This window comes from Amblyomma maculatum, chromosome 9 (genome assembly GCF_055883805.1).
Source record: "Amblyomma maculatum isolate TAMU_Amacu chromosome 9, ASM5588380v1, whole genome shotgun sequence".
Taxonomy (NCBI): Eukaryota; Metazoa; Arthropoda; class Arachnida; order Ixodida; family Ixodidae; genus Amblyomma; species Amblyomma maculatum.
The window spans coordinates 3,778,404-3,790,000 of record NC_139352.1 but is presented as its reverse complement, the minus strand read 5'-3'; the positions used below and the strand labels follow the sequence as shown (position 1 = coordinate 3,790,000).

General features: G+C 50.5%; 2 protein-coding genes across 4 annotated transcripts in view; one reads left to right on the top strand and one right to left on the bottom strand.

Annotated features, from left to right (window-relative positions):
- Positions 1-11,597, top strand: part of LOC146178113 (DNA (cytosine-5)-methyltransferase 1-like) — a 160,157-nt gene that overhangs the window by 39,220 nt on the left and 109,340 nt on the right. The window contains exon 2 of one of the 2 annotated variants that reach the window (XM_084577942.1): positions 2,114-2,221. The exons of the other annotated variant lie outside the window; for it this stretch is intronic. The gene's annotated coding sequence lies outside the window, so the exon portion shown is untranslated. The remainder of the gene's footprint in view (positions 1-2,113; positions 2,222-11,597) is intronic. 2 annotated transcript variants of the gene reach the window in all.
- The window catches only part of LOC146178114 (uncharacterized), a 51,223-nt gene continuing 42,283 nt past the window's right edge, over positions 2,658-11,597 (bottom strand). The window contains exons 3-5 of one of the 2 annotated variants that reach the window (XM_084577945.1): positions 8,275-8,333; positions 3,491-5,311; positions 2,658-3,423 (exon numbers count right to left, since the gene is read on the bottom strand). In XM_084577945.1, coding sequence (XP_084434071.1) covers positions 3,421-3,423; positions 3,491-5,311; positions 8,275-8,333 — 1,883 coding nt within the window. In that variant the 3' untranslated portion in view covers positions 2,658-3,420. Of the gene's footprint in view, positions 5,312-8,274; positions 8,334-11,597 lie in introns of both variants that reach the window. The other variant, XM_084577944.1, reaches the window with a different exon arrangement.

The following is an 11,597-nucleotide window of genomic DNA, read 5'->3' as shown; positions in this document are numbered from 1 at the left end:
TTATTTAATATTTAATTTAACACTACAATGTCTATTCACGCATCGCGAAAAATATCTCAATGAGTAGAATCTAAAATGAAGTGCTAAACCACACAAAACCGAGTTAACGGTCTTTAAGACAGTTCATCCGCAGTGAGGCCGCTTTCATGGTGAAATCTTTCAGTTCCTACTGTACACGATTTTAGTTTCTATGCCTGCGCCATCCTAATTTCATGGTGGCGCAACTTTTCGACACCATCTTCGACTGTGTTCAAAGTCGTCGTCGCTGCGTCAGCGGCGGCGCTGTGCACGTGGAAGCGGCCCGACATCGTGGTATTCTTTCTTGTGTTTTGTTTGACCATCCGTGCTCCATGGCGGTTGCGATCAGAAAGTAGCGGCCGGCGCGACTGAGAAGTGCCGAGCTCCGCTCCGACCACGGCACTCTATCTGTGAGTGTCACCGCTAACTGTGAAAGTGCGTCCCTGTTGTATCTTTCATTATTCATATATTTTATGTTACTTATTGTAGCTGTAATCGTAACCATGCACGCTATAGCGTACAGCTAAGGTGCCGTATGCAGATTTGCTAGATTTTAAACAGAAATTACCCTACAAGGGAGTAAAAATGAAGTGCCCTGGTATAGATTCTCGCACAATACATATATAGAATGCTACACTGTTGGCAAACGAGACATATTGCCATCTCTTGCTTCTGGTATGGACTGCACTAGAGGACACGTTAGTCTATTTTTACCTTTTATAGCCAGAACGCAGAAGGCGCCCGAGTGCAGTGCGATGCCAGTGCACGTTGAAGAACCCCAAGTGGTCAGAATAAATCCGGAGCCCTTCACTGTATACAGTATCCATCATAGCCCATGTCCAACTTCGGCACTGACGTTGTTTCCTTGCGTCCTCATATATCCGCGAGATAGGCAGAAATATTCGAACGTATAAGTCGTTGGTACGAAATGTATCTGGTTTACACAAGACGTCAGGAGTGAACGATGATGCGGTCCCAGAGTCCAAACAGCATATGACTGCGGATTATGGGGGGAGAGGCCAGCTGCCACCAGGTGCCGGATCCGCGTTAGCTTCAACGCTGGGCAATCCCACAGTAGGTGATGGATGTCAGCTTCTATATTTCTAGACTTGCAGATGGGGCACCCAGGGTGTGGATATAAGTACCTAAATTGTGGCCACTTTCGGATCACTGCTTGCGTTTTTCTTCTGTTTCAAGCAAATGCTCGTGACTGTGCTGTAGTATGTAACGCGACAGCGTATGCAGCTCGTTTGGTCGAAAAGGCGTCGCCGTACCAAACAATTCAGAGAAACGTGTCGGGAAAATACGCTCGTGATTTCGTATCGAAATTGTGACGCAGCTGTGCTTTGGGCTGGCGTCATACATACCGTTCCCGTTTAGCATCCATATGATATAGTTAAGTTGGAGGCTGGTTTGCAATTGGAATTCGATTTGATTGCATATGCGCATCCACTTCTACGCAGTTCCTCGTAGGGACGTATGTCCACCAAGAAGTGAAACACGCGCTGCTCCATCCTTTCGCCAAGAACCAAGCCGACTGAAGGCGTTTAAACTCCTTGCTGAACTTTGTGCTAGTCTCAGTGCGGAATGCAAAGGCAGTTTTAAAGGCGCAATGACGAAGTTCATGCATCCTCTTAATTTTGTTTTTCGCTGCAAGCTTCCGTAAGCCCTGCAGCACTTGGAAGTCGGTAAAAATAATCCGTTTAGCAAAAAAAAAAAAAAAAAAAGACATTCCGCATCGCCTATGCTTCATATCCTGTACTTCGTAACCATGAGTTTTTTTTTTTTTTTTTTTTTTTTTTTTTTTTTTTTTGTGGGCGTTAGGTTGTCTTATCCGTACCGACTGGTAGCTGCATATTGCGATTAGTTAGAAAAAAAGAAGCCAGTTTTTCATAACTGTAGCGGGCAGCGGCGACAGGGACCTTAGTTTTTGCTAATATCATCGCTCCTCAATGTGTCGCCGATGCTCTATCTGAATAGCATAAGGTAGTAAGCAAACGACGTGAAATTATTTGCACTTGCTTAAGGCTATACCATTACAACTCACATTCGACTCGCATTCAAGCGCGCCTTACATGGTTATGCACTTTTTCAGGTGCCGATCCCGCCGGCTCTACGAAGCCATTTTGTCGCGAAGAACAGTCTATTCGATGCAGCGCAGACTGCTGCGCTCTTACCGTCATTAGCTGACATAGCGCTTGTAGTAAGTAGAGGCCTTTTAACACGATTTCCACCTGCTATGCATGAAGTTTGTCACTGCGTTTGTCTGCTCGGCGGTTAGTCCGTTCAGTTTGCGCACTGCACGCTTTCATGGAACGAGGTGTGGCGCGCGCAAACTAAGGGACTAATGGCGCGTTTTGACGAGTTAGTTGGCGGTACTCCCCTCTTGAGCCGCCTTTTTTTTTCGTAGAGTGAAAACGTGGTGGGTGACGGAGTGTTGATAGCTGATACCACCCACCATCGCCGTCAGCTGGCAGGGAGGTTGGGCACTAGCGAAGAGTATGAGCTTTTTCCCCCGTTGGGTTTTCTGCTCTACCTCAGTAGCAAAATGCACTTGAGCGTGTTGCTCAGGGCTATTAGTGTCGTAGTTTTGTGGTGGAAAACTTTACTGATGGCAGGCTGTGGACATAAAAAAGGGATCCAGCTTTTTTCACGCTTTTATTATGTATAAAAGCACGACACAAACAAAACACGGAGCATTCGTGAAAGCGGAACGATGTATATGTGCGCACGTGATGCGCTTCAAGTCCAGACCCTTGCGGTGTGTGTAACTTCCGGTTGGTTCGCGTCTTGAGCTCGTAAGTTGTGTATGGCCTGTCAGTATTTCGTGCATTTTGATCGAATTTGCAGTTTGACTTGTTTGCACCTTGGCTAGACGATTGCTTTCGCTCTGGCGGACAGCGAGTTGACGACTGTTGCACTGAGCATTCAGGTCGAACAACAGTAGGCTACGGATCGGGCACAATACCTTACAGGGTATGAACATCTAATAATGCGTCGATGGATTTCCCCTGTTTTCCCATCATTCGACATACTTTGTCTCACTAGTCCACACCGTAGGTCATGATTTGTTGGAAAGGATTGGTGCGACGTCCACTATGCTACTGTGCACCACGTGATGAACGTTGGAATGTAGTATTCCCCTATGCCGTCCGTGTATTTCAAGAAGCTCGCAGGATTTCCAAGTTGCAGAGCCTTTTAAGGGTGTCCGGCACCGACAAACAGTACTTCCAAGTCTTGGGTCCAGGGTAGTCGACTGTTCAGCGATTATGTACAGCAGTCTAAGTTTACTTTTTCGAAGCAGAAAACATTAAGGTTCAGGGAAGTATGGTGAAGTTTTCTCACGAGCCCTCGAGCAGTGCAGTCTCTTCGAAGAAGCCTGTGGGCGTGAATGCGCGACGATCACTGCAAGAAAAGGAGGACGACGTCACGCGTTTTCTCAGAGGTACCTGCGCAGCTTGTAGTCACCGACCTTCTTGGGGTACTTGTTCTTCACTTTCGTGATCTCGAACGCGTCGGCACGCATCTGCTCGCGGATGTCCTCCAGGGGCGTCAGCTTTTGTCGTTCCAGGAACCTGGTCAGTGGGTTGATATAGTGCTTGGGCGAGTCCTCGCAGCGCACCTCGTCCTCGTTCTTGCAGACCAGCGCCTTCTGGTCGAACGCGGTGCCATTGGTGCACAGGAACCGCATGTCCGTCTGGGCGCAGATGTGGAACATACGGCAGCCGGTCTCGACGTCGGCATAGTAGCCGCCCATCGTTTTGCCCTTACACGTGAACGACGTAACGGGGAACTCGACGGCAACAAGGACGCCTTCTTCGTCTCCGCGTTCCCTGACTTCTGCAGAGTGGCTCGCTTCGTCGGCACTGACGTCCCGGACGACCCTCTTAGAAAACTTGGGGTAAGCCCATGGCTTCTTGTCGGCGAGGAACTTCTTCGTCTTATCAGTCCTGGTGAACTGCAGGTTCCGCGCGCAGGAGAAGCTGTCCTTCTCGTCGCAGGTGCCAGACTCCTGGTTGAAGGCCGTGCCCTCATCGCAAAGCAGTCCGTAGTCCAGAAGCTTTCCCTTGCCGATGGGGACGCAGATGTGGAAGAGTTGGCAGTCGGTCTCCGGGTCGGCGTACACACCTCCGGCGACCTTGTCCTGGCAGGTGAAGCTGGTCTGAGCCACCGCGTGCCTGTTGGGTGGCAGGACGAGCTTGACAGGAACGGCTCGCTTGGACCTGGGCGCTGCGGTCTTGGGCTCTTCCTCATAGTCGTAGTACTCGTACTCGGCCGTGGACGGCGCCGCTGTTGTGGTAGTCGCGGGAGCGCCACCGATGGCGCCCGGTCTCCTGAGCTGAGGGCGATGGGGAAGCCTGAAGGCCGGCGCCTGGGCGTTCTGCTGTGGCGGCAATGTTGGCGGCGCCGTCTGGGCGACTCCTCCGGCAGCCAGGGCGTTGAGTGGAATCGGTGGAGGGCCGACGGGTGGGGTGCCGCCGCCGGAGACTGGGTTAGCGGGGATGGCGGCTGGGACTAGAACGGGCCTTGCTGTCTGCTGCTGGAACGGGTTTGGTGGGACGGCGGCCGGCGCCACGGTTCCGTACGTCGGGATCGTCTGGGTCGGTGGCTGGGTGAAGCTCTGCTGAGGACCTCGGATCACGGGGTTCCTGAACGGCGATGGCCGGAAAGCAGGAGCTGGAGGCCTCTGAGTAGTGGTAGTTGTGGTTGTTGGAGGGGCGGTCTGCGTGGTTCGGCTCGCGCCCCGGTTTATCTGGGCCCTCGGGGATGGATGGAACCTCCTGGCGCTCGTCTGCTGCTGCTGTTGCGGCTGCTGCTGGGTCCTTCGCCTTTGCGTCGAGGCAGTCGGAGGGGGCGGGGGCGCTGTGGTGACGTCGTAATCGTCGTCGTAGTCATCGATGACGGGCCTCACGGGACGCCTCCTCTTGTCCTGGCGGTCGTCGTGCGGCACGATGGCATTGAGGACCGGCGCGTCGACGTGTACGCTTTGGTAGTACGCCTTGTCCGTATCGATTTCGCCCATGACGTTCTCGTAGAAGCGCTCGGCCAGGGCACAGTAGACGCGGTCGTAGGGCGAACACACGCGTGACGACTGGCTGAAGATGGTGCCGTTGGGGCAGGTGAACGACATCTTGGACAGCTTGCCGTAGGCGGCCGCCACGCAGATATGGTAAACCTGGCATTGGGCCTCGGGATCGGCGTAGTACTCTCCGGCCTGCTTGTCCACGCAGCTGAAGGATGTCTTGGGGATTTCATGCACGTTGAACGTGGGCGACTGCCGCCTCACCCGTGGCTGCGCAGTGGAGAAAAAACAAATGAGTAAGTGCGGTGACATTCTGTTCTCTCGGACGTTGCTCGTTACTACTGTGACCTTATAAATTAAATTATGCACTTGTCTGGCGTTATCGTTTTATCTTGATTGCCCTCGGCGCGGAAGGCGAACAGGCCGGCTGGCTTTTTAACGTTACACGCGTCCTCGTTCATAAACTCATCGAAGTCAACTTTGCAATAAACCTTTGACTCCGGTGTAACCAGTAAATTAAACGTAAAACAAACAACTCTACGTATGCCACACTGCATCCGTTGCCCATCTGATTGCGCGTGCGTGCTCGACGTGCACGGGCTCCTTCGCTCGCAGTGCAGTCGCCCGGGATTTTATACGTCGAAAAGGAGCGGCATTGATTTCCGCGCAGTTTCAATGGCTCTGCGAGGGCGAATTCGATTGCGTTCCACTTGCTTCCGATTCTATGTCCTCGCTGTGCGCTTGAACCGCTTCCATTTTTTTGTCGATAAGACCCTCTGGCGCTGGGCGAACGATCGAGGTGCGCGAGCGTATAGGGAACCCAAGCCCACGTCCAGCGATGCTTTGGGAGCCTATGCCCTGGATTGGGCGCTCGAGGGGTTTTGTGACGACTTCTCGCCTCGGGCGCCTTATTGCCGCTTGCCGGCACGTGCCTTGCCACGCGTCATAATATGCTCTGGTGTGAAGAATGAATGCGGAAGCCCGGCAGCCGTTCTTAGTATTTGCAGCAATAGCGGTATGAAAAATTTAACTCGGCTAGTCGACGTGGCGCAAAGAACGAGTGACTTCTGGGTCCACCCATGCTGAACCACACAAAAGTGAACTGATGTATACGGTATTAATGTTCAGGTACAGTCGCGAGTGAAACAAAATATTAGCACAAGTGACTGGCGACCAGAGCTGTGATATCTCACCACGCGGCGTTGCGGTTCGGAGGCATGTCTATCAGGCTATCTTCATTTTTGCGGCACAGGAGGAGGGGGGGGGGGGGGGGGATTAAGTAACCATTATCAAGCTTTCTGTCGCCCGGGCGTCGAAGTGCCGGCCTGACGCGACTGTGCATGTGGCATTTCATTCTGTGATCATAATGAGCAACAATGGCTTCTTTTATGCCAGTTGATATAAATTTTGCTAAGCAGTGACAGTTTACTGTATAGTTATAAAAACAAAGGAGACTATTTGCTGCAAGTCGCTAATTCAATAAACTGCTTGTTTACACGCCGTCGCCATAGCTGATGCTACCACCCTTCGCTGATATACGGGAATCTCCGTATCGTAAAACAGCGCTGAGGCGCCGACTGGGCGTACCCGATGACAAAGTGGCGGCGCTTGACATAAAAGAAAAGAAAGAAAAAAAAAAAAAAAGAAACACGCTAATTTGCTCGGACGTGAGGGAAGCTGGTCCAGCTGATATGGTTCACCGCCGTGCTTTCCGCAGCGATGACACCGAGCGGTTAAGGTGCAGCGTTCTACAAATAACTGTGGCCTAACCGGTTGTCAGTGCTGATTACCTTGCATGCTATTAATTGAAGCGCTACCGCCAAATGCAGCGAGAATCGGCTGCCGCCCGTTCTCGGTGGCAGCATTTAGCGAAGCGAGACGGCCACCCGTTGCGATGTTCCCACTAACACGCCTTAACCGAGGGGGCTAATATAGGTTTAAGGCTATTTTATTAACACCGGTAACTGATCGCTTGAAAGTGGGCCTGAACGGCAACGAGGTGTGTCCGTCAGCTCGTTTACACATATATCTTGGTGGACTTCGACCTTTTAGAATTCGTGACGTTTGCGAGACCGCATCCAGAGATCTGTATTCGTGAAATCCGGACCTACTGAGAAAAGCTAGCGGCGAAGTGGTAGAGAAACTGCAGTTGAGGAAATGTTTAATGGGGACGAATGGCGATCCGCTCCTACCACTGGCGGTGTCACTGCTGGAGCCGCGACAGCTACCGGGAGTGCGTCGTCGCGAGTCGTGACCTTTGTGCCGGACTGCCAGCGCGCGCTGGGTCGGAACGGAGGCGCCGTTGACAGGCCCGGGTGTCGCGTCCCACTTTATTGGGACATCCGACTTGCAAAGCAGCGCGACAGACCATGGGGAGGCAGAAGGAACTCACCCAACGACGAAGACGTTTCGCATCAAGGAAGTGTCGCGGAGTTGGCGTGTGAATTAGGCAGTAGTACTCGCGGTGACATTTCGCCATTGCTTTTGCTGGCTTATTGACCGAGATCATGCTTTTAAGGAGACGCGTTTTAGCGTACGCTTCTGTCGTGTTGTCTGAGTGCACGCTTTATTATTTTGATTTGGTTTGGTTATTATACTAGCGAAGAAACGAACGGTTTCGGGCCGGCGTTTATATTTCTTCAGAACGCTGTAGCATCGCCGTGAACGACCATCTAACAAAACGGGCTCAAAAGTCTGCATTTGGGACGCCTAAGTGAAAAAAAAAAAAAAAATAAATACAGCGAATGTGTTCTTTCTAGTTCATATACGCCTGTGTGTTGGAGCTGAACCATTTGCTTTGTTATCTTTATTATGGGGGAAGGGGGGGGGGGGGGGGGCGTAGCAGAGAATAAATTTATCTTCCGGGTATACAAAGCTCTATTCGAAAAACTGGGCGGCATGAAGCACTGGTTTTATTTTTTTAATAGTCGTTTTTTTTTTTTTTTTTTTTTTTTTTTTAGTATAGATTTATGCGATTTACTGCGAATATCTTGTGATCGTATATTTCGTATGCAGGCTTTCGCACGAGTGATGCTGCCAGAGAGGCTGCGAAGCATGTACCGAGGTATTTCAGCATTGCGAATAACTGGATCATTACTGTATATACAGGCGTTGCAGATGACGCCATTCGTCAGGGCTGTGAGAAACACTGCTCTGACGGAAGATGTGGCACGCGTGCTTCGAACACTTCCCTTTTGAAAGCGAAATTATGGTCCCTGGCGAAATGCACTTACCCGGTCATGAATGAAGTCAGAAGCAGCCAAAGCCAGCAGGGAAGCCAAGGCTAGTAGCCCTGCGTATAGAAAAAGTCAATATTTTTGCCGAAGAAAAATAATACATGAAATTTCTGCTCGCATTCGAGAATGCAATGCGAATGAATGATGCGCCGTGAAATATTTCGAGACTGATGTCGCTTTTGCGAGTGGCAGCTTCCCCTTCTGTTGGCTGCTTGTGTTCTGTAATTTTCGTACATGTTTTGAACGTTGAAATTCTGTTTCCTGCCAAATTGCTTTTGCTATCAGCCTCAGCGCAGACTCAGGTTGTCGTGCCAGTTGAATTCGGTATAGTTGTTAGGTTATGTGCCTGTTATTCGCATAGTGTCTTCACACCGTTTCAACATACCCCCATGAAATAAAATCTTGGCAGTGATGCCTTCCCCTCTGGGTACCAACTTGTGGGACGACTGGATCGTGGCCCCGTTGCTTTTGCGCCGACCCCCTCATCATCCCACGGTCTCTCGCAGCGGGGATCGCCCCACGAGACGGGAGTTTGTCGTTGGTGGCGTTGCGTGTAGTTCGGTTCTCCTTTGTGGGTCAGAGGCTCTTCGCGTGTGTCACCGTGTCTGCGTCACGCAGTGTGAGTGGAACGACTTTCGAGAGGGCCCAGAGCGATGGCTACTTCTCAGAGGTTTGCTTGCCCCGAATGCCACAACGTTTAGCGTCCTGTGTTTTTGAAAAGTAAGCTTTAATGATGCACTGTTGGGCTTTTAGGCCCTACTCGTGGCCTTTTGCTTGCTTCGTAGGGAAGGAGAATGTGCAGAAGCCGTGGCGACTTCGCGTGCACTACTTGCGTAACGGAACTTCCGCTTCGGATGCGTTGTGTCATTTAAACGTCTGTGCCGGTTGCTAAGCCAGTAAGGCAAGATTCATTTTATCGCTAATATTACGAACGACTACACTGAAGGAACCTGTCACAGGAAGTCAGCTCGTGAACACACTCGTAAAAAGGGTCAGGTGGGGTTGGAGTATTATGTAGACTTTTGGGACTTGTTTCTTAGGGCAAAATGACAGTGGGTGGCCAAATCAGGAAAAGAACTCAAACTAGAAAACCTTAGGCCAATTTCGTTAACTTCCTGTGTTGGCAAGTTCATGGAGCACGTCATGCAGAATAGGCTTAGCGGATACTTGGAAAGTAAGGAACTCTACCCAGACAGCATGCTTGGATTCAGACAACAACTACCTACAAACGACGTCATGCTACAAATCAAAGAACAAGTACTCGAAAGGAAGACTAGCGACTCGAGAGTCATAGTGGGACTGGACGTCGGCAAAGCGTTTGCAGCGTCAAACACCAAGCGATCCTGTCACACCTCAATCGTCTAAATGTAGGAAGCAAGCTATACAACTCTATCGAAAGCGTCCTCGCGGACCGAACCGTGAATATAGAAATAGGGGGCACAACAAGACATAACATTAGGCTAGGCAACAGAGGGACACCGCAGGGATCGGCGCTGTCCCCTACCCTTTTTAACATTGCAATGATCGGACTGCCAGAACAACCCAGAAAAATAGAGGGCCTCTGCCACACTCTACGCTGACGACCTCACCCTTTGGGTTGACAGAGAGGGGAGCGATGGTCAGATAGAAGACTTCCTACAAAGGGCAATCTGGGAAACGGAAAGCTATCTGAGACCCATAGGGCTAAAATGCTCGCCGGAAAAATCGGAGATGCTAATCATGAGTAAGCAGCAGGTCAATATCCAGCTCCTGGTTAACAACATTCCGGTCCCAAGGGTGGACAAGGTCAGAATATTGGGAATGTGGATACAACAAAATGGAAGAAATACAGAAACAATAAACAGACTAGAAGCCACGACCAACCAAACTTGCAGGCTTCTCAAAAGGATAGCAAACAAAACCGCGGGGATGAAGGAGGCGAACCTACTTAGGCTTGTACACTCTTTCATCATTAGCCGAATCACCTACGCTATCCCGTACTTAAAGATAACTAAAGCAGAGAGAGACAAGGTAGACATCATCATCAGGAAAGGTGTCAAAACAGCCCTAGGTTTACCAGCGTGCACATCAACCTAGAGTGTCAAACACCCTGGAGGAAATGTGCGAGGCGAAACTTACAGCACAAGGCAGCAAAACGGGCAGATACATCCTTAGGAAGCTCGGCTACCAAAACCCAGACAGGGGATAACCGCAAAGAAATTGACATCAAGTTGAGAATACCCCCCATCCCATACACAATGAAGAACGCAGGAGAAGCCGAGTCCAAAGACTCCAAAGCTCCCAGAATACACAGAAGGGCACTACGCTGCAGTAGTAGTCAACGACAAAGGCGAGCTAATCTCGAGTTGTAGCGTAAGACACTCTGTACCAGAGGAGGCCCGGCGATCACAAATCCATCCAGCAGAATAATCATCACAGATTACAACACAGCAATCAAAGCTTATGACAAGGTGTCCAAAGAGGCCGGCAAAATTCTGCAAGCAGAACGTACCTAACGACCTAATTAAAATAATATGGGCACCCGCCCATAGTGGACTCACAGGGAACGAGATCGCCAACGAGGTCACCTGAGGACTCACCCACCGGGCCTCCGCGCGGGCGAACTACTCCCTGTCCAAAAAGCGAGTCTTAACCACATACAGAGAAATTCTAGAACACTACAGAATGGCCAGGAGAACCCTCCCTCCCCCGCATGGATCTCTCACAAAGAAGGAAGTAATCTGGCGAAAACTGCAGACGGGCACCTTCCCAAACCTGTATATCCTACACAAATGGCATCCTGAGGCGCACTCTTCCAAATGTAAAATCTGTGAAGGTATAGCTACCCGAAATCACATGCTCTGGGCTTGCGCAGCGCTAAACGGGATACATGGAAATAAAGAGTCATGGGAATCCTCCCTTCACATCCAGGAAGAACAAATCCAGAAGGGAGTCATCCGTCAAGCCCAGGCCGCCGCTAGAAGCCAACTGATTCCGGCCGACGTCTAGGGGGGAGATAGACGGTGAAAGGGGAGCTGCGTCTCACCCGATAATCCATGCTCTCTGACGTTTGCAAATGAAGTGCTTTCTCTCTCTCAACAAATTTTCTGGGCTGCACTAGGGGTCAACAGCCTGTATTATTCTGTGCAGTTTCCGCGCATTACATCAAACAGCATTTTTTTTTTGTGTGTGTGTGTGTGTGAATTAAGGCATGATCTTAATCTGAACTGGAAAGTGAAAATAACGAAAACGGGGCTAACAGATCCTTGGACAGATTACTTTATTGCGCCTTCGTTGTTTCCATTATTCGGAAAATGATTGGTCCGAATGTTGCCGGTGTC